This window comes from Carcharodon carcharias, chromosome 21 (assembly GCF_017639515.1).
Source record: "Carcharodon carcharias isolate sCarCar2 chromosome 21, sCarCar2.pri, whole genome shotgun sequence".
Lineage (NCBI taxonomy): Eukaryota > Metazoa > Chordata > Chondrichthyes > Lamniformes > Lamnidae > Carcharodon > Carcharodon carcharias.
Window position 1 is genome coordinate 79400046 of NC_054487.1, and position 23550 is coordinate 79423595.

Genomic DNA, 23550 nt, shown 5'->3' on the forward strand with positions numbered 1-23550 from the left:
TGATTGCAATTAGACTGATGGGGCGACAATTGGTTGGGTTGGATTTGTCCTGTTTTTTGTGTACAGGACATACTTGGGAAACTTTCCACATAGCTGGGTAGATACCAATGTTGTAGCTGTACTGGAACAGCCTGGAACTGGACTAGCTATATAAATACTGTGGCTACAAGAGCAGGTAAGAGGCTAGGAATCATGCAACGAGTAACTCACCCCAAGGCCTGTCCACCATCTACAAGGCACAAGTCAGGAGTATGATGGAATACTCCCCACTTGCCTAAATATGTGCAGCTCCCTCAACACTCAAGAAGTTTGACACTGTCCAGGACAAAGCAGCCCACTTGATTGGCACCACATCCACAAACATTCACTCCCTCCATCATCGATGCACAGTAGCAGCAGCGTGTACCATCTACAAGATGCATTGCAGGGATTCACCAAGGCTCCTTAGACAGCACCTTCCAAACCAACGACCACTACCATTTAGAAGGACAAGGGCAGCAGATAGATGGGAACACCATGACCTGGAAGTCACTCACCATCTTGACTTGGAAATATATCGTTGTTCCTTCACTGTCGTGGGGTTAAAATCCTGGAACTCCTTTCCTAACAATACTGTGGGTGTACCTACACCACATGGACTGCAGCGGTTCAAAAAGGCAGCTCACCACCACCTTCTCAAGGGCAACTAGGGAGGGGCAATAAATGCTGGCCCAGCCAGCGAAGCATACATACCATGAATGAATAAAAAAAAGGATTAATACCAATGAGGAGGAGGTATTATATGGCTAAAACAAAAACAGAATTACCTGGAAAAACTCAGCAGGTCTGGCAGCATCGGCAGAGAAGAAAAGAGTTGTCGTTTCAAGTCCTCATGACCCTTCGACAGAACTTATCTATGTCCTTTTGAAGTTCTACACTATCTTCCCCACGGTTCCTAATGCCTCCAAGTTTCGTATGATCTGCAAATTTTGAAACTGTACCCCAAGGTCCTGGTCATTAATATATACCAGGGAAAGCAAGGGTCTCAATACTAACCTCTGGTCATATTATATCTGGTCATATTATATGGCTGTCTGGACTCAAAAGTTATGATGTACCAGGACCAGATGAGATGAATCCAAGGATACTGAATGAAGTGAGAATGGAGATTGTGGAGGCACTTGCCATAATTTTTCAGTCTTTCTTAGACTCATGGGTGTACTGGAGGACTGGAGAATTGAAAATGTTACACCCTTGTTGAAAAAAATGATAACGATAAGCCCAGCAACTATAGGCCAGTCAGTTTAACTTTGGTGGTGGGGAAACTTCCAGAAAAAATAATTTGGGATAAAATTAATACTCACATGGACAAACACAGGTTAATTAAGGAAAACCAGCATGTACTTGTTAAGGAAAAATTATGTTTAACTAACTTGGGAGTCTTTTTTTGAAGAGGTAACAAATTTGATGAGGTGTGCATGGATTTCCAAAAGACATTTGATGCAGTGCCACACAACAGACTTCCGAGCAAAGTTATTGCTCATGGAATAAAAGGGAAAGTAGCAACATGGATACAAAATTGGCTGAGTGACAGGGAACAGATTAGTTATTAATGGATGCCTTTTCGGCTGCAAGGAGGTTTGTAGCTGAGTTTACCAGAGGTCAGTATTGAGACCCTTGCTTTCCCTGGTATATATTAATGACCAGGACCTTGGGGTACAGTTTCAAAATTTGCAGATCATACGAAACTTGGAGGCATTAGGAACCGTGGGGAAGATAGTGTAGAACTTCAAAAGGACATAGATAAGTTGATGGAATGGGTGGACAAGTGGCAGATGAAGATCAATGTGATGAAACGTCAAGTGGTTCATTTTGGTAGGAAGAACATGGAAAGAGTATAGAATAAAGGTTACAACTCTGAAGGGGATGCAGGAGCAGAGGGACCTGGGCATTTTTATACTTTTTTATTTGTTCATGGGATGCTAGCGTCGCTGGCTAGGCCAACATTTATTGCCCGTTCCTAACTGCCCTTACGCAAATGTCATTAAAGGTGGCAGGATAGAAAACAGTTAATAAAGCATCCTGGGCTTTATTAATAGGGGCATAGAGTACAAGAGGAAGGTGGTGATGTTAAACTTGTATAAGACACTAGTTCAGCCTCAGCTGGAGTACTGTGTTCTGGGTGCCGCACTTTAGGAAAGATGTGAACGCTTTGGCAAGAGTACAGAAAAGATTCACAAGAATGGTTCTGGGGTGAGGAACTTCAGATATGAAAATAGATTGGAGAAGCTGGGACTGTTTTCATTGGAGAAGAGAAGGCTGAAAGGAGATTTGATAAAGGTTTTCAAAATCGTGAGAGGACTGGACAGGGTAGATAGAGAAAAACTGTTCCCAATCGTGAAAGGATCAAGAATGAGCATGCACAAATTTAAAGTAATTGGCAAAAGAAGCAAAAAAATAACAAGAAGAAAAATCTTTTTCATTTGGTGAGTGGTTGGGGTCTGGAAGGTACTGCCTGAGAGAGTGTGGTGGAGGCAGGTTCAATCAAGGCATTCAAAAGGAAGAAAGTGTAGGGTTACAGGTAGAAGGTGAGGGAATGGCGCCAGGCAAATTGCTCATTCGGAGAGCTGGTGCAGCCACAATGGGCTGAATGGGCTCCTTCTGCACCGCACAATTCTGTGATTCCGAAACCATATAGTGGGCGGCAGTTGTAGTATTACCAGGTTGGAAAAGGTACACATAGATCACTGTTGTGCAAAGGAGGAGTGTTTGGTACACTGGAGGTGATGAGTGGGCAGATGCTTGAATGCAAAAATGTCATGAGGAGGAAAACAAGTGATAGGGGTGGTGGAAGAGTGAACCAGGGGTCATGCAGAGAACAGTCCCTTTTGGAAAGCAAAGGGAAGAGATGATGAGTTGTGAGGTGGGATCATTTGGAGGTGGTGGAAATAACAGAAGATGACCTAATGACTGTGAAACCAGATGTGATGGAAGGTGAGGATAAGAGGAACCTGATCACTGTTTGGGAAGGTGGAAAAGGGGAAGTGCAGAAGCACAGGAAATGAGGCATACCTAACTGAGGATCCTGCCTACCATGGTGGAGGGCAAATCATTGAAGCCAACTGCTGGACAGTCAGTGGGATTCTGCCTGTCCTGCAGGAACACCTTAATTATAGTGCATTTAGTGGCTCAGACCATATAGCCCCCTGCCAAGATCATAAGACATAGGAACAGAAGTAGGCCATTCTGCCCAGAATGCAGCTTTTTGCTTACATTAGGAATGACAATCTTTAGAACTGAATATATAATTTCAAAAGGTAACCACTCTGTTCATTAGTTCAACTTTTTCATATGGTAGGCTGTCTTTTAATGTGGTCAAGTGGTTTGGGTTCACTTATCATTACAACCCATTGTTGAAGGAAGGCATCAGCTATGCGATATGGAATTATGGCAGTTTATTGTTATAGCACACATACAATTATCGTTCAATTGTGCCTTAGTATTGGCCTACTCGTCAACAATTCTCCATCCTCTTTGTTACAGGGGAGTGTTCTTCAGTGCACTCAGAGCTGACGTGTCAAAGATCCATTGACCATGGCAGAAAACGCCCGGTCATGTGAATTCTTTAGCAGGGCAGGGCAGGGGGGCTGCTGTGCTTATCATAAATTAATTGGATCAGTGCATCAAGTCCATGAGTAAAGTTGGCTGGGACTGATGTCTGCCAGTGTTAGAGGTCTGAGAATCAAGAAGGGAGCAGTTACATAATGAGCTTTAAGCATGCTAATTTTCAGACACACTGACGAGCAAAATTTGGCAAAGCAAAAGCAGGCTTTGTGTGATTAATTAGACTACTGCTAGTACAAATCCACTTTAAAACTCCAATTTCAATAGAGTACTCCATATTCACATGAAGTTCATTTTAAGACCTTTTGGCTGAATTGCAGCATTGGTGAGTGAAGTTCACAATGACCCGAGAAGTGTTCAATGCTTTACAAGCGCAGTACATTACACTGCATGTGGTGAAACTTACAATTTGAGCATTGGAGGGCCTACATTTGAAAATATGATTGAGTTTCAAGAGGGCGAAAAGCCTCAGCTTCAAAGGCTCCAGGCTTACTTTTTTGTGGGGCTAGGAGAATTTATCTAGCTCCACAAAAACACTGTGACCCACCAATGGCTCCAGCTTCCATTTCTCCATGATTGTTCCCTCCACCCACCCGGCTAGATGTACAACACTGCCAATTTGCAGCCTTCCCACAAACAGTGCACTGCAGCACATAATCTATTATTAGTTTATGGTTAATAAGTATGATTGGATTTGGTGATGCCACAATTGCAGGGGGTGCACTTCTTGCATATGTAGTTGCAGTGCCAGTGATATCAAAGCCAGCAGTGTCCCAGGTCAAAGATGGTGCAGGTATAACAAAGGCTGGAGGAGGGAAGGAGTGGGTCTGCCAGGTCAGAGAGCGAGGCGCTGAGACCCAGGTCAATTGCAATTATTTATTTAGCGAATGCAAATCCTTGAAACCAAACAGTAGCCTCCTCATTTGCTGACTTTATGGTGTCTAGTCCACTACTTAGCCTGTAGAGAGGATACTCCTTGGTAATGTGCAGCATTGTTGTGTTTCTCCAAAAGTACATAGGGAGTTTGTACAGAAGCCCAAGGGGTAGAGGTTGGCTGCACAAGGGCCCTGACTTGTCCTGAACTTGTTAGTAAGGACCACACTAGTCATGTAGTTCAAAGCCTGCCATTCAACAGATGGGGTTTGTCACAAGGAACTTGTTAGTGACTTACCATGTTTCCCACTCCTTGACCCAAAGGATGTTTGCTGGTAGATCTTGCTCAGGGAGGGTGCTCCATATGAAGCGCTGAGATGGGGGACAATGGATCAATGTTTACATCACGCCCCCTGTCAGTACCCAGGTACTCCTGGGGAAATGAATAATCCTACCAGCAGACTGAACTCCAAGCGAAAATTAAAAGGACTCTGAAAGAGCCTCCTTGCGGAATCCCAGTCTCACCGAACCGCCAGTCTCAACATTGAGCAACCATCTGGCTTTATGGCAATAGGGCATGCTCTCCGAATCTTACAACCAGTGCTGGTACCAGCTGACAGGCGCACAGCAATAACGGCAGTGGCCCAAAATCCCTTGGCTTGCACTATGTCTGCTGTGCATGCAAGTATGCATGTGTAACTGTGCCTGGTGCCTGGCTGATCGGCGTCAGGAGTTACAGTGAATAAGTTTACCCGGAAATGGTGGAATAGTAGTTATTTTAATGATCCAGTAATCCAGAAGACTGGATTAATAACCCGAAGGCACAAATTCAAATTCCAACATGGCAGCTGAGAAATTTAAATTCAATTAAATAAATCTGAAATTAAAAGAAAAACCTTGTATCAGTAATGGTGACTATATAACTACTGGATTACCTTTAAAAACCCTCCTGGTTCACTAATGCCCTTTAGGGAAGGAAATCTGCCATTCTTAATTGGCTGTGGCCTATATGCAATTGGGGTTGACTCTTAACTGCACCCTGAAAGGCCTAGGAAGCCACGCAGCTGTCAAGGCTTTGGCTTACCACCACCTTCTCGAGGGCAATTAGAGGTAAGCAAGAAGCCGTGCACGTGAATGGATTTAAAAAAAAAAATGAATTGAACATGAATTAAAACAAGACATTCAAACCACAAGCGAACCTTCTTGGCTATTTTGACCAGCAACTAAAAACCTCTTACAAATGAATCAAATACATATTCTATAATAAGTGAAAAATATTTTGTACCTGTAGGCTCCCTAAGATGTTTTACTAACATTAAAAGGTGCTATATAAAATGTCATAACAATGGGCACTCAGTAAATGTTTTTCTAGTAATGATGTATGTACTCATCATTCTATCAGCAAGAAAAGAGAACTCGATGAATCAATGTTCAAGAATTAGAGCCATCGCATGGGCCTATGTCAGTATGGGATGGAGAATCTGGGTACAGGATATGCCACAGTAGATGATATAGATGATTTTCAAAGAAGCAGGTTTAAAAAAATCAAAGGAAGCAGCACTTATGTTATCCTGTCATTGTATAGTCTGTTTAAAAAGGGAGGAAGGGATAGACTAAGTAATTACAGGTCAATCAGTCTAGGTTTGGTGGTGGGCAAATTATTGGAAAAAATTTAAGGACAGTATAAATTCTTATTTAGAAAGGCACAGATTAATCTAGGAGAGTCAGTACAGATTTCTTTTTAAATGGAAGGTTGCGTCTGATTAACTTTATTGAATTTTTTGTGGAGGTAATAAGGAGGGTTGATGAGGGTAGCACATTTCATGAAGTCTGTATGCATTTTAGCAAGTCATTTAACAAGGTCCCATATGGCAGGCTGGTCAGGAAAGTAAAAGCCCATAGGCTTAAAGGGAAAGTGGCAAGTTGGATTCAAAATTGGCTCAGTGGCAGGAAGCAAGTCATTTTTGACAGATGTTCATATGACTGGAAGGCTGTTTCCAGTCCAGTTCCGCAGGGCACAGCACTAGGCCCCTTGCCTTTTGTGGTGTGTATCAATGACTTAGACTTAAATGTAGGAGGCATAATTAAGGCATTTGTGGACAATACAAAAACTGACTGCGTGGTGGATAGTAAGGAGGAAAGCTACCAATGGATCAGTCAGGTGTGCAGAAAAGCAGTAAATGGAATATAATCTGCTGAAATGCGAGATAACGCATTTGGAGAAGTGAACAAGGTAAGGTAATACTTTATATATAATAGGACACTGAAGTATGGAGTCGCAGAGGGTCCTTGGAGTGCACAGAATCCCAAAGATAGCAGGACAGGGAGCTATGGTGGCTAATGTATGAGCCATTGAATATAAGAGCAGGGTGATGTTAAAACTCTATAAAACACCAGTTAGGCCACAGCCAGAGCACTACGTATTGTTCTGGATGCCACATTAAGTTAGGATGTGATCACACTACAGAGGAAATTTAGAAGGCTGTTGCTAGAATGTCAGTCGTGGCTCAGTTGGTAGCGTGCTAACCTCTGAATCACAAGGTTCCGAGTTCAAATCCACTGGGGGCTTCCATTGACCAGAAACTGAACTGGACCAATGTAGTCTCTATATTGATGTGAGCTTTGAACCTGGAATCCCCATTGAGAATGGAAAGGCGAGGGTACCATGATGCATATCTCTGTCTCACCAGAGTGCCTGGCATGCATGGTGTCATGACTTAAACTAATGACATGTCTTTCTTTTCCCTTTTAGCCTCACCAGCAGGCGGTTGCAATGAGGAGCCTGAAGGCCCACCCCTGACCCTGGAGGACCACCATGCTGAGCACGCACTTGCGTCATATCCTCTCTGTCAAGCAAGCACCAGCGCAGATACCAGCACCTCGGCAGGCATAAGATTGCCATCTAGTATCTCGGGTCACATTGGTGAGGGCACTTCACACTCGCTTGAGGTGCAGGCGGAGGCAGAGTGCACCCAGGGCGCTGGCAGTCAGAGGACTGCTGGAGGCCAGGACAATGCTCAGTCAATGGCCGATCAGCCTCCGGAGTTGTCCATTGGACAGCAGATGCTGGAAGTCCAGCGGGGTGTGTGGGAGGAACTGGCAGAGACACATGAGGGTATGCGTGCCATGGTATCTGTTTTGGAGGAGTCCCTGTGGAGAATGACCACTGCATTGATCCTCATTGTCGAGTGTAATGCCTCTTCCGTGGAGAGAGTGGCGACTCTCATGGATTGGCTACTCCAGGGGCTCAATCAGGGGGCCCTGGGGAGGCACTTGGACCTGCAAGCCCACATACTGGCAATGACCTCAGCTGGTCAGTGTCAGTTTGGGAGATGGATTAGACACTCAGTATCCCAGCTAGGTGCCTGGCCATCAATGGTGAGCAGGGAGGTCCAGAGCGACCTCAAGTTGGGGCACGAGCTGCCTGTCGTCTTCGCGGGCTGCTCTCAGAGGGCTCCAGATGATCCTCCGCCCCTCTGGCAGTGACTGTGGCATCCGATAAAGCTGCGGCGACTGAGGAGATGTCAGCCGTGACACTGGCTGCTCCCTCCCAGGCGGGACATTCACAGGCTTCACAGGCCAGAGGACAACAGCCAAGGTCATCAAGGCCAACAAGACAGCAGAGTGAGCAGGCTGTCTCCAATGCCGGTGCCAACGAGGGCTTGGGTGGAGGGGGGGGGGGGTGGTGGGTGCGGGGGACACATAGACGTAGCACCCGCAAACATAAATGTAAAGCACCTTAAGCACAAGATGGACTTATCACTGGTGATTTTCTGTTTCCCCATTTTGGTTTGAATATTTTCTTGGCATGATTAAAAACACCGGTTAATGTTCATTTCAGTTCTGTTTCACATTTACAATTAAATGAAATCTTATTTTGTGTTACTGGCCTCTTTATGCTTCATTTGTTCTGTTGGCGCAGGGAAGACCATTATGTAATGATGGACATGTGTCTCCTGATACTTTATTGCACAGGCACAGAATGTATGTTGGTGGCCAAGGAAATGGCTCTGTCAGGGATCGAGAATGGAGCCTGAAGCTCTGGCATGTGGTGATGGTTCTTATTTGGTACCCTAGCTGAAGCAGCATTGCATCAAAGCATCCCAGGGTATCCCTGTCTCCCTGGAGGTTACCCAGGTCATGGTCCACACACTTAGCATTCTCCTCACCGTGCTCATCCTCACTACTGAACTCATCAATCTGTTGCCTGTGCAGCTGCATCAAGGTCTCCTTCCTCCAGTGGGTCCCCCCGTGCCAGTGCCAGATTGTGGAGAGCGCAGCATGCAACCACTATCAGTGACACACACTCTGCGGGGTATTGTAATGCACCCCCTAAATGGTCCAGGCATTGGAAGCGCGTCTTGAGAAGACCTATGGTTCTCTCTACCACCGCCCTTGTGCAGTCATGGCTCCTGTTGTACCACTGCTTGGCCTCTGTTCTTGGGTGGCCGAGAGACGCCATGAACCATCTTTTGAGGGGATAGCCCTGGTCACCGAGCAGACATCTATCCAGTCGGGCTGGAGGACTGAAGAGCCTCTGAACCTGGGTGTGCCTCAGGATATAAGTGTAATGGGAGCTGCCAGAGTACCTTGCACACTCTTGCAGAATCTGAATCTTGTGGTCACACACTACCTGCACATTCATGGAGTGGAATCCCTTCCTGTTGACAAAGGCACCCGCTTCACCCGCTGGCACCTTATGACCATATATGTGCAGTCGATTGCACCCTGGACGCGGGGGAACTCAGCAATCGCTGCAAAGCTCCTGGCTCACTCTGCCTGGCTGGCCTCGTCTGTATGCAATGAATGAAATTCAATGCATGCCTCAACAGAGCTTCTGTCACCAGCCTGACACAACTGTGGACAGCTGATCGGGAGACTCCACACAGATCCCCCACTGACCCCTGGAAAGAGACAGAGGCTTAGAAGTTGAGGGTCACTGTGACCTTCAGAGCCACGGGCATGGGGTGTCCACCCACACAATCGGAGCTGATCTCAGGGCCGATCCTCTGACAGATGGAGGTCACTGTCTCCCTTGAGAGACAGAGCCCCCTTCAGCATTGCATCTCGGACATGTAGAGGTAGCTGCACCGCCACCTGTAAACCCTGGCAGGATAGTGACGTCTTCTGCGGCCCCTTCCACCTGGGACTTCCTGTTGGCCCTGCCCCCCTTGTGCCTACGCCTCTCCTTCCACAGGTCGCTCCCCTGGAAGCTGCATTGGGACACCTGGTCTCCTTTCCCTTCTGCCCCTCTCTTCCTCTTCAGAGGAGGTGCCTTGAGCGGAGACCACAATTCCCAATACCAGGGCAACAGAAGGCTAATACCTGGGAGGGCCCTTGTGGTGTGAATCCTCTGGGGGCCTGGAAGGCAACAATGAGTCCTGAAATGAAGCCTAGAAATGCTCAGAGTGCAGCTCTGAAGCGAGATGAAGCTGTCCAGTTCATAGAAGCAACCAGCAGCAAGTTTGATCCAAAACTCCTCACTACTCACATTGACAATGCCACTGACCCTTCTTATCCGGTCCGTGGATGAGCTTTTGCTAATCGCGGCCTGCCCGCCTGCCTGTTTTGCCCATGCGACAGCCGAAAAATCGCACAGGCCATGTAAGGTCGGAGACCATTGGTGTATCAGGGGCCTTAACTGGTTTCTTAATGAATAGTTGGCGCGCCTAGCGAAATATCGCAAGTGTGCACTGACATCGGCACGCTCAACAGGCGTCATCGTGTGTTATTTCATGCTCGAGAGGGTCGAGCATGCGTGCACCCACCGAGTGAAAAATTCTGCCCAGAGAATCAGTTCCAGCTATAGGTTATAGATTAATTTCACAGCCAAGCTCCCTTTACTCATTTCATCAAGTAAATTGTTGCTAATTCTGAGAAAAGGTCAGGAATGCTTTCCATTTCAAGAACCAACAATTCTTTTGCTACGTTTGCATTTCCCCCACATTTCTCAATTATGAATAGCTTTGCCCTGTGGATTAACATCCAAGCAATTTTTCCCCCCGAGATCCATTCAGGACAATTTTCATTCCATCAGCTTCAATTTGAACCTAGTTCTCAGAAGTAACATCACCAGACACCGTAGTTCCTTCATCCACTGTATTAAAAAGCTGAATTAAGGCAAGCATTTGGGCATTGGATAAATGCCCCCCAACCCCAAAAAATACTGATTCACTCAATGTATCAGCAATGGTTGGCGGTAGACACAACAGTATCTGCGATACATGGTGCAACGTATATTGAAAAAGCTGTAACCAATGTGGGCTTAGCAATTAATTTGCATTACTCTAAGAGCATGTAGTTTTTTTTAAATAATTTCCTTATACACATGCTTTGGGCAGAGAGATAGCAGAATATTTGTTTTTTTTCCATTTTCTAGCAATAATGTTTACACTTGTCTGATATCATATGCATCAATTGTTTGGCTTGGATTTTTCATTGCTCTGCTCAACGTTATAATGCTGTAAATAGGTTGCGGACATTAAGTTACAGGCCCTGCTGCTGTTGTTTATTGCAAACCTAATGAAATTGTACATTTATTCAGTATTATATGAAATACAAAAAAGCTGGAGGGCATTAAGATATTAGCACAGCTTTAGAAAATTAAGCCCAGCAAGAAGCAATGGAAACTTCAAAACACAAATTTATATCAGTCACATCTAAGTGCTGAATTGGTATACACAAAGTGGCTACTTTCTGATTGAGTTTATAGCCTAATAGCACCATCTACAGGATGGGGAACAAAATTACAACATATACTTGGATAAACAGGCTTTGGTGAGCCTTGCCCCATAGAAAGCATTAACCGTGCAATTTCAAGACCCCCACCTACCATTTAATCTGTTAAAGCCTGGGAAACATTTGACGTGAAGACTATGATTATTTAAATGGAGAGAGACTACAGAATGCTATGGTACAGGGGGATTTGGGTGTTCTCTACGTGAATCACAGAAAGTTAGCATGCAGGTGGCAGCAAGTAATTAGAAAGGCAAATAGAACATTGGCCTTTATTACAATGGGAATGAAGTATAAAAGTAAGGAAGTCTTGTTACAACTGTACAGAGCATTGGCAAGACCACACCTGGAGTACTGCATACAACAGAGTTGCTGAAAAAAAAAGCTTTTTTTTGTCAAAACATTTCATCCTGCATTCAACAGGACAATTCGCAAGAATACCAAATGTACAGGGAACAACAAATTATGCTGTATGAGAAGAGTGATTGGTTGGCAAGTGGATTCTGGTAGAGGTGTTGCCATGGAGAATGCATGCCAACAATACTTGGCAGTTAACAGTCAGTCACCATCAATTGGTGCATTCTCCATGGGAACGCCTCTACTAGAGTCCCCTTGCCAAGCACTCTCTTCTCATGCAGTATAAATTGTTGCTCCCTTTACATATGGTATTCTTGTGAATTGTCTGGATGGGTGCAAGCCGAAAAGCTTCAATAAAAAAAGTTCATTTTTCAGCAATACTCAAGTTCTATACTACCAAATGACTTTTTACAATACAGTTCTTGTCTCCGTACTTAAGGAGCACTATACTTGCTTTGGAAGCAATTCAGAGAAGGTTCAGTAGATCGATACCTGGGATGAAGGGGCTGTCATATGAGGAAAGGTTGAGCAGGTTGGGTTTATACTTTATTGGAATTTAGAAGAATGAGAGGTGATCTTATAAATCTAGAACTGGGGGGCACAGGTTACATCCAAGGGGTCTTGCATTTAAATCAGAGATGAGAAAGAATTTCTTTTCTCAAAGGGTCATTAGTCCAGGGAATTCTCTTTGCCAGACAGCAGTGGTCGTTGAATATGCTTAAGGCCGAGTTAGACAGATTTTTGATCTACAAGGGAGTCAAGGGTAATGAAGGGTCAGCAGGAAACAGGAGTCATGGCCACAATCAGGTCAGCTATAATCTTATTGAATGGCAGAGCAGGCTTGAGGGACTGACTAGCCTACTCCTAATTCTTATATCCTTTTGCCCTTTTACTCTTATAATGATTAATCAGTCTCTGAAGTAAAGTGCTTAATGCCAAAAAAAATCCTCAAGTATAATTCAGTTCAACAAATGGAAAGAATTAGTTGTTGAGAAGACACTTTCTGCCTTCAAATAAAAGTTCTCGCTTCATCTTTAGAAAACGTTTGACACAGTTGCCAAAAAAATGTAAATAATTGCAAAATCTTCATCCTTGTGGCATGATTTTTCCTTGTGCCCAGTTTACAACTCAAGCCCTGCATGACTGAATTCTATTCAGGTCAAAACAATTCGACTGAATACAGTGCATCACAACTTACACAAAGAACAGCTTCCAAGATAGATTGAGGGTCAAATGTATCAATTTACCTCTCTGCTGCATACACTGGCAATGCCCTTTTGTAAAACTCAGATTAAGCTTGCACATTTGGCCATTTATGGAAGTGTTACTCCAGTGTGCAAGTAACACCACTTACATTTGGTGGCTTGGACTGCATTTGCTATAAATATACAAGCTGCTGAATCTGCAGCTGTTTTACAGTGTGTTTCAGTAATGTACTGCTGAAAACACTATAAAAATCAAATAATACTCTGTTGACATGCTGGTTTGACACACACAATGAGAATAGCCATTTGACACTAAAGGCAGTGTAAAAATGATGGTTCTGACTACCCCCTCCCACCACCTGATATAACACAAATGTTTTTATGATAAGTGTTCTAAGCCTCAATTTTTGTTACTTCCCAGACAAAACAGTGTTGTTTTTATGTATACAAGAGTTTTATTTTCATAACCACCTCAACCGCCTTTTAAATTGGCAAAAACAATGAGTTAAGTTCAACTTTTTGAAGAGTTGAATTTTTCACCTCTGTTGTCAAGTCCTCATGTCACCACCTCTGCCCCACGCTAATGTTTGAAAGAATTTGTTTTTTCCCCCCTTCAGTAATCCTGAATTAGAAATCACATGGCTTCTATCACATCGTCTTCCTTAAGGTCTACCTCTGACCAAGGTTTTGGTTACCTGTCCTCGTGTCTCATGTGGCTGAATGTCAAATTTTGTTTGCTAACACTCCTGTGAAGTGCCTTGGGCTATTTTACAATATTAAAAGGTGCTATATAAAAGTTAAGGGGTGGGATTTTCCAGTCCCACCGAAGTCAATGGGCTTATGTCTGGCTCGTTGCGGTGGGACTCACTGTGTAGGGACCAGAAAATCCTAACCAAGGTGCTGATGCTGGATTCGCCAGTCGTTCATGTTTATCCAATCTGTAGTTGAGCCATATAGACTAGGATGGGGCAAAATCACCCATCTTGTGCCAGGTTCTCAGTAGGATGCGGTAGGCAAGCTACAACAGGCTTCATCAATCCAATGATCCCCATTAGAAATGCAAATACAGACACTCAGGCGAACCATGATCTCCCCCTGATAGCAGGTTGACACCCAGGCTCACAAACGAATAATGCCACTTGGGTGAGGTACTAGAAGATATTCAGCAATTGTGTTTCCATTCCAGAAGAATTCAATGCCTTCAAGGCAAAGGGAGAAAATTGTATAAAAAATGTAAAAGGAATATCAAGGAAAGTGTTACTAAAAATTTGAGCCTTCAAGTGACAATGCCTAATTTTCATTAATAAGTAATAACATTTAAACCTGACCGGTAAACCATTTTACTCCTTTTAGATATTAAATAGTCACATAATGTGGAATCATAAGCTCACCTTGGGTTTAGAGGAAAAGCCGACTCCGAAGTCCACCACTGGGGGATCAGATGATTGCATGTCAGCTATGTGTTTCCTGGGATCAATCTAAACAGTTACAAGGGTTAAAAATGGGCAAAAATCAACCCAAATATATAAGCTTCTCCAGAAATTCAAAAAAATGAACAGATAAATTGAATAAAATCAAACAAGTTTGCTAACATACCCGCTTCTGTTGCAAACTTTAGAATTAGGTACTAAATCCTTAACCTAATAGGAGGGCAGGTGCATGAACAGTTTAGATTTAATTCATTATTTTACGCATAAGGTAGTAAACATTTAAAATAAACTATAATCAAGTAGGAGCATGAGGGGTATGTATCCTTGGGACTGACTGACTGCCATTTTTGGGGATTTGTTTCATTTATGCATATGCAATCTGCTATTTAAAAGTCGGGCAGAGATCCTGAAATGCTTTTAAAAAAATGACCTTTGCACTTATGAGCTAGAGTTTATTTTGCATATATGCATAACACAAACATATTACTATTGAGTAAACTGAGCGCTGTAATATGCATTGATAGCTAATTATGCTTTCTACATTAATGAGCTTCATTCATTTGGATTAGCTGCTATGCAAACAGGCGTATAATACAATTACCTGTATCATCTGAGGTCCAGAAGTATGCAGATGAGGAATTCTTGGGTGAATATCAGTGATATGAGGAGCAGGATCAGGATTTGTTCTTATGCTATGGCTTTTCAAAACTTCGTTATAAGGAATACGGTCAAAATTTGTCTTCCATACCAATACCTGAAAATAGAGCAACATTTTTTTAATATGTTAAACCCAGTTAAAAAAAGTTAATTAGAATATCAATAAAAAAGTCTGAGGGGCAACAACAAAATTCAGCTCAACTGCAGGATGGAAAATGGGTCCAGATACATGCGACATTAGCACATTATGTTAATACCTTCACTCTGGTTACATTAGCTGAGTTTTAACTGACTGCAGGCCAAAGGAAAGAAGAAACCAATAGTTAAAACCTATGTGCCAGCAAAATTGAATGACTATATACTGTAAGTTCAGTGCATACAATTGAAGATAGGAATGAGAAAAACAATTCAAATACTATAATCTTCAGTTAAGTCCCTATACAGGACCCACTTAAATGACATTACTCTTCCTTTTGCCCTGGTGCAAAGTCTGCTGCCCTGCTGAATTAATTTTCTCTGCGAATGTTTTGAATAAATGAAAATGCTGGACAGGAAAAGATCCTTTGGTCCACCCAGCCTACCCCATAGAGTTGCAATGTCCAACACATAATTTTCTGGGAGACACAAAAAAAAAATGCGCATGAAAATGCCAGGCTGATTAGAAAAAATAAATCTGGAAAATTCCTCTCCATGGGCAGACTGACAGGCTGTGACTGGTGGGGTACCGCAAGGGTCAGTGCTTGGAGTCCAGCTATTCACAATCCATGACTTGCATGTGGGGAGTAAATGTAATATTTTCAAGTTTGCTGATGACAAAACTAGGTGGGAATAGGAGTTGTGAGGAGGATGCAAAGAGGCTTCGAGGGTATTTGGACAGGCAAAGTGAGGGGGCAACAACATAGTAGATACAATATAATGTAGGAAGGTGTAAAGTTATCCACTTTGGTAGGAAAAACAGAAATGCAGAGTATTTCTAAATGGAGAGAGATTAGCAAGTGAAGTCCAAAGGGACCTGGTTGCCCTTGTTCGTGAGTCATTGGAAGTTAACATGCAGGTGCAGCAAGCAATTAGGAAGGCAAATGGTATGTTGGTCTTTATTGCAAGTGGATTTGAGTACAGAAGTCTTGCTGCAATTGTATGGAGTCTTGGTGAGAGCGTACCTGAAGTATTACGCACAATTTTGATCTCCTTACCCAAAGAAGGATTATATTTGCCATGGAAGGGGCAATAAAGGTTCATCAGACTGATCCTGGGGTAGCAGGATTCTCCTATGAGGAGAGATTGAGGAGATTGAGCCTGTATTGTCTGGAATTTAAAAGAATGAGAGATGGTCACATTGAAGCAAGGGTCAACAGAGTGGATGCAGGATGTTTCCCCTGGCTGGGGTGAGTCTAGAACCAGGGGACACAGTCTCAGAACAAGGGGCAGGCCATTTAGGATTGAGATGAGGAGAAATTTCTTCACTAAGAGGGTGGTGAATTTTTGGAATTCTCTAGCCCTGTGAGCTATGGTGGGTCAGTTATCGAGTATATTCAAGACAGAGATTGAAAGATTTCTAGATATTAAAGCTATCAAGTGATATGGGAATAGTGCAGGAAAATGGCATTGAGGTAGATGATCAGCCATTATATAGTTGAATGGCTGAGCAGGCTTGAAGGGCCAAATGGCCTACTCCTGGCTCCTATTTCCTATGTTGTTTCTAAAGCCCAACGTTGCTCAAGTGAGGAGCCCAAAACTGGGCACAGCTTCTAACTGATGCCTAACCAAGGTCCTGTACAAGGACATAATGGCATGCTTTATCTTGTAGTCAATTATACTGTGAATACAACCTAGAAACCCATTTGCTTTAGCATCATGACATTGTTCAGGAATCTTTAGAGAGCAATGCATCATAATACCAAGATCTCTTTTTTCCATTACTGGCTTCAATCTGTCTCCTGCAAGGAATATGTATATTTAGTATTAGGCCTGCTCGTGTACATAACATATCCCCAAAACATCAATATCGACTTAAAGTAGCTGAGCAACCTCTACCTAGTTGTGGTCTGCAAACTTACATTGCCCCAATCCCTGTATCTAGAACATTAATGAAAATTGTAAAGAGTAAAGATCCTGTCTGCTTTTCATTAATATTATTGAAGATGCAGCAAGTGGCTAGGCAGCACATGTCCCAAAGCTTCTATGCTCATTATCAGCTGCAAGTTTAATTCAGGATAAACAACTCAAACTACAAATAAATTCTCCACATCAATCTCACTAATTCCCTTCCTGGCTAAATACTTGAAAACCACATTTCAACCTGTTTATTTTTCACAATGAGAAGAGATTGAATTCCCTTCGTATCCTTCAATATAGGATCATCCTATATTTATTTATGCACAGAAAGGCTTCAATGAGTTTCTCTGCATATGAATTCCAGCCCCCTTCTGGTGAAATCACACATCTACAATAATCAGTTTTAACAGCAGTGAAGGGCAGAAAGAGCAGCAAATACCCATGGCAGCAGGCAGTCTGAGTGATTGAAGCCCTCCCATGTCCCACCTCCTCCCTACCCTTTTTATACAGATAGTGAAGCATTTAAAAAAAACTCATTCACCTCTACAAAGTTTTGAAATGATTCAGGAAGATAATGAGAAATATTGAACTTTTTAAACAAAAAACAAACTGGTCATTTGGCTTAGAAATATCTTATGAAAAAAGGCTTTGTATTTACATCATGCCTTTCATGTCCTCAGATGTCCCAAAACGCTTTTCAAATAGTCACTATTTAAATGGAGGAAACGCAGCAGTCAAATTCTGTGCAACAAGCTCCCATAATCAGTCATGAAATAAATCAATCATTCGTTTCAGTGTTGGTTGAGGAATAAATGTTGTTTAGGAAAGTGGGAGAACAAGTTTTCTTCCTATAGTGCCATGGGATCGTGTATGTCTACTTGGGAGGGGCAGACAGTACTGCTGTTTCACAGCTCATCCAAAAGATGGTACCTCTGTCAGCACAAAACTTGCTCAGTACTGCACTGGAGTGTTAACTTAGATTTTGTGCTCAAGTTCCTAGCGTGGGATGTTAATGTTGCAATCCTGTCATAATGAAGTGCATGCTCTAGTTGTGGGAGCAGCTGCTAGTAATGGGGTAAGGTTAGGGCATTCATCTTAAGTATATACAAGAACCTGTTTCCACCTGTGAGGGGCAAGGAAAAGGGTTTCTGTGCCTTTGTTCTCTGGGTTATGTGAAATAACCTATGTTAAGGAAACACTGGCTTCAAATTCTTCCTTTGCTCAGTGGATGAGCAGCAAATTATAACCTGGGATGTTAAAACCATAACCCTCTGGGTCAGAGGTAAGAGTGAGCCACAACTGGCATTTAAGTATTTAATTGAAGGGTCAAGACTTTTCCTATCTACAGACACCTTCTCTTGTAATTTAGTAAGCTCTGCACAGGTGGAGTAGTAACAAAGCTTCTTCAACACCTGCATAAGAGGGAAGCTTCATGCAGTTCCATGTTTTTTTTTGTTGCCTTTGTTTCCATTTGTACGTTAGGGCCCCAGTCTGTACCTCTAGAGACCAGTCCCACAGGTTGGTACTTAAAGAGTCAAAGGTAATAACATTGCAAGATTCACATATTCACCAAGCAAACTTGCTTCAAGTTAAGTTGGCAGTATGCTCATGTCCTAATTAACAATTAAATGCTTTCCACTGTTTTCATGTTTTGGCAGTACATTTTTGATCACTGTAGTTTCAGTGCAAGTCCAATACTTTAGAAGGCTAATATTAACTGTTTGCATTCATTATTGTGGATTCAAATAAACATTTAAGGCCCAGATTTGTGCTTCCAGGTTGGGTGTGCAGAGGTGGGAAAATTCCCGGTCCTGCGAACACGACCTTTAAAAAATGGCCGCCTGCAGGTCGGGATTTCGTTTTGGGCAATGGGTCCCGGGGGGGGGGCTGAATTGGAAATCAGGCCTACCACCCCAGAATGAGTGCAGAGGCTGCCTGGTGCAGAGACAGGTGGTCAAAAGGCCTGCCTCTCGGCTCCAGCATTGTGCTGATTAAATTTAAAAAAAACAGCCCTCCAGCCCTCGCCCCACACGCATACTGCTTACATCCTATCCATACCAACCTATGCCACCTCATGCCCCCACCCGTGCCAAACTATGCCACATCATAACCCCTCCACGACCCCCATGCCAACATCTGCCCCTCAACCCACCTCCATGGCCCCCCATACCCCTTAATACCTCCCATGCCAACTTAGTGCCGATTCGTGCCAATTCAGGCCAACACATGTCCCCCACTCCAAAAAGGGTGCCTCCCCTCCCCCAAAAGGGTGACCTCACTACCCAAACAAATCCAAGTTTAGACCTCCTCTTACTTGTTATAATCTCCGGATTTCACACTCCTGGCCTACCAAATTCCACTCCAATGGAGACAGCTGGTGATTTAATTGACCAGCTGCCTCTGCCAACTGCTCATGCGCAAGCCCCAGCCCAATTCCACTCCTGCCCCCATGAAAATGGAACATGCCATGTTCGGGGCGGGACTTAAAGATTTACCAGGATTTTCATCACGGAGAAGCTCTCCGTTCGTGGCTAAAATCTGGACCTAACATTCTACTCCTTTTGACATTGGTACAACACACATTAAGACATTTCAACAATTATAGTCAAAAATACTGAGCATACTTATTTTATTTAATGAGATAATAGCCATGGTATAATCTTATGTGCCTTGCTTTTGTAGCGATATCTAGTTCTCAATTCTAAACCCATTTAGCTGTCCAATTACCAAGACTCAGTCCATCTTTATATCATGCTTCCCATACAGCTTTGTCATCTGCATGAATAGATATTCTTATAATACCGTAGCCCAAATCATTAGTAAATATTAGAAATAGCATAGATCTCAGGGTTGAGCTCAGAGGGTCCACTGATCACGGCTAGAGCTGTTACCATTGAAAATGGCTTGTTCCCTCCTGCCTTGCTAATTAATGATTCAATTTACAACTTAACTTCAGAATCCAAGAGCTTCTAATTCAGACGGAAGTCTCCTGCTGGGCCCTGCTCAAATGTTTTCTAAAGGTCAAATTTTCATCAACTCTGCCGTGATCAAAGAATTCCAATAAATTTGCTCGATTCGACCTGCCTTTCATAAATTCATGTTCAATTGGATTTATTGCCTTTCTTCTTCCTTTATGAAAGACAGTAGTTTCCCGCCACAGATGTTAAGCTCATAGACCTACAAGAACCACAACCATGCTTCCAACCTGTTTTAAAGATTGGGATCGAATTATCTGCCCATTCACAAGAATACATGCTGTATTCTTTCATTGTTTAACGTACAACACAAAATATTCCAAATGCATGCAGAAGTAGGAAGTTGAAAAATGTATTTAACTCTGTAAAAGGGTTTTCATGAGAATGAAGTAGTGCAGCACACTGTCTATGTTTGTTTCTTACTGCTGTTCTTAGGTTTCCTTTCAAGCATCGTTTAATTATCAAAGTGGAAAGTTCCCAGCTCTCTTCAATTCCTTATTGCAAATGAATGACAAATGATGCTTCAGATGCCATTTAGCCAAACAGGTCCATGTCGGTTTTTATGCTCCATACAAGCCCCCTCCCACTGTTCTTCATCTAACCCCATTAACATATCCTTCTACTCCTTTCTCCTCCACTTGTTTATCGAGCTTACCTTAAATGCATCTATTCTAGTTATCTCAAATACTTCTTGTGGTAACAAGTTCAGCAGTCTAACGATTATCTGGGTAATGAAGTCCTAAATTCCCTATTAGATTTATTAGTGATGATCTTATGTTTATGGCCTCTAGGTCTGGTCTTGCCGCAAGTGGAAATATCTTCTCTACGTCTACCCTGCCAAATATGTAAATACCATGTAACCACACAAAAGGTCCATTTGAGATCAGGTCACACATGCAGTCTAATGGGAACAAATTGCATGGCACTTTTATAGCAAGGCATTATCTTGAAGATGATGCCCCTTTTGAAAACTGTAACTGGTCAGCAGCAAAATTTACAGGAGCAAAAACTTGATTTAAAAAAGGGGTTAATGGCAAAACACATCACTCAGCCATTATATAATCTCAGGACTTTCATTTGATTGAAATCAATGGAAGGATAGTTGGCTGGTTCTACAATAGGTGGAAATCCACTCTGCGAAGGTGGCCAGCTAGATGGTGAAGATGAAAATTTCCTTCATATTATTCTGCATTCAGGCAAAACAGAGCTTTGTATGCATTTGCATATACTGGCACACAGAACCAAGTGGACTGATCTGTCCATTTTTAATCTTTGCAATGGGTTGACCATTTATGAGCTTTATGCCAAATTAATAACAAAGTAGGGCTGTCTCCCAATTTTTTTTTTAATTAACATATTTAATTGATAAAATTACTGCATCCATCTCATTCAAGTGTGTTTTAGTACTGATGCAATGTTACCTAAAATCTTGTTTTCCTAATTCTGGATTCATATTGTTGATTACTCAATGGTTTGAATTTATTTACATGGAATTAAGTCAAAAAATTCAAGCAGAACTGTTTAATGCAGAGAACAAAATCTTTTCAGTCACTGGATCCAAAAATACAAATCAAAAATGAAAATTGGTAGACTTTACATAGCTACATGCAAAAAAGGCAAAGAAACCTAAAATTAGTCAGATCTTCATTAGATTAAAAAAAAACAAAATATTGGCAAAACAACCGGCTTTTTGGTTATTTCTGCGAGTCTATTGCTGTATATTACACACATACCAGCACTGAACCAATAAAAAAAATTAATTGCTGTTTAAGAATGTTGTTGCCAATAGTCCCACAGCTCTGCTCAGTTGGTGATCAAAAAGCACAATGATTTATTCTGACAAAAAGATCCAAAGACAAGGTGTGCTGGGTCATTGATAATCATCGCCTCCCTATGGTCTCCTTCTCCTCCCAATGATTGTGCCACTCCAACTGGCATACTGCATTCAGTTTTGAGCACCAAACCTTAAAAAATAGATTGGTCTTGGAAGAGTTACAGTGCAAATTCTACAGGATGTAACCTAGCGCTTGAAGCATTAAATCATGAGGACAGGCTACATAAACTTTGCTTGTATTCTCTTGCCTTTAGAAAGTTGAAGTGTTCCAATCGAGATACAAATTCAATTTTCATTTTATAAGTAAAGAGAAACTATTTCCTTTGGCAAGGTGTTCCAGACCAAGAAGGGATAGCCTTAAAATTTGAGCTGCTGGACCATTCAGAATGAAATAAGGAAACACAGTTTCACACAGAAGGTAGTGGAAATATAGAGTTCTCCACCCTGAGGGCTGTGACTGCTGGTCAAATGGAATTTATGATGGAGGTCAATAGATATGTTACGCAAGAGTGTCACGGGCTAGGGAACAAAGGCCAGTTAACGGAGTTGAGATATAGATCAACCACAATCTAACTGAACAGTGGAAAGGATTGAAGGCTGAATGGCCTACTCCTATGATCGATAGTTGCAATGCTTTTAACAATTTTAATCAGGATAAAGATGATGTGGTCTGGCAAACACATGGAATAAACAGAACTAGTAATTATGAGCACAAGTAGAAATCCACCAAATTGGAGCATTCTAACATTTCTTTAGCTGAAAAATTGTGCAGTTTGTCATCTGTCAATATGAATTTAAAATTTACTTTGCTTGACATTTGTGATTAATGTATCTTAAAAAGTTTAATTCCAAAAGAATTAAACACGTTAATTGTATACGTTAATTGCAATTAATTGATGGCATTAATGTAAAGCTGAAGTGGTGCTAACTCATTGTAGTGACATATTCTGATAAATCAATTTACACTTAGACCAGTTTCCTAAAATTACAGTTCTATTACAGATCTTGTACTGGTGTAACACAAGAAACTTAACTGGTCTGTAATAAATTATCAATAGTAAAGTGATTGCTCTACAACAGCACTTAAGGTAACAGAAATATTTGGGTTTAAAACTAACTCTATTTACTTGAGGACATGCCCGAAAGCAATCCTTTTTAATATATCACCCACAATACCATGAGCCTAATAACAACTTGCATGATTCTTTATTGAATGTTTTTTGAAAATCCAAATAAATACACTACACCCACTGGCTCCTCCTCATTCACTCCACTAGTTACAACCTCAAAAAGCTCTAACAAATCATGTTGACTCTGCCTAATCATATGATTTTAATTGTTGTGTTACTATGCTCCTAATAATCAATTCTAGCATTTTCCTCATTACTGATGTCAGGCTAACTGACTTACAGTTCCTCGTTTTCCCTCTCTCTTTTCTTGAATAGCTGGGTTATATTTGTTATTTTCCAGTCCATGGGAACTGTTCTAAAATCTAGGGAGTTCTGGAAGATCGAAACCAGTGGATTAGAGGGAGACTGTGGGCTAATGGTAATGTCAATGGACTAGCAATCCAGGGGCCCAGGCAAATGATCTGGTGACATAATTCAAATCCCACCACAGCAGCTGGTGGAATTTAAATTCAACTGATTATTTGGAATTGAAAAGCTAGTTTCAGTAACAGTGCCAATGAAACCATTGTCGATTGTTGCAGTGAATCATCTGGTTCACTAATGCTCTTTAGGGAAAGAAATCTACTGTCCTCAAATGTGCCTACATGTGAATCCAGACCCAAAGCAATAAGGTGGTTGACTCTTAACTGTCCTCTG

General features: G+C 42.2%; 1 protein-coding gene across 5 annotated transcripts in view; it reads right to left on the minus strand.

Moving 5' to 3' along the window:
- Window positions 1-23550, minus strand: part of poc1b (POC1 centriolar protein B) — a 139078-nt gene that overhangs the window by 68399 nt on the left and 47129 nt on the right. For 3 of the 5 annotated variants that reach the window (XM_041215620.1, XM_041215619.1, XM_041215621.1), the window contains exons 9-10: window positions 14805-14957; window positions 14165-14251 (exon numbers count right to left, since the gene is read on the minus strand). In XM_041215620.1, the coding sequence (XP_041071554.1) occupies window positions 14165-14251; window positions 14805-14957 (240 nt within the window). Of the gene's footprint in view, window positions 1-5262; window positions 5354-13305; window positions 13973-14164; window positions 14252-14804; window positions 14958-23550 lie in introns of those variants that run through there. The other 2 variants (XM_041215622.1, XM_041215623.1) reach the window with 2 other exon arrangements.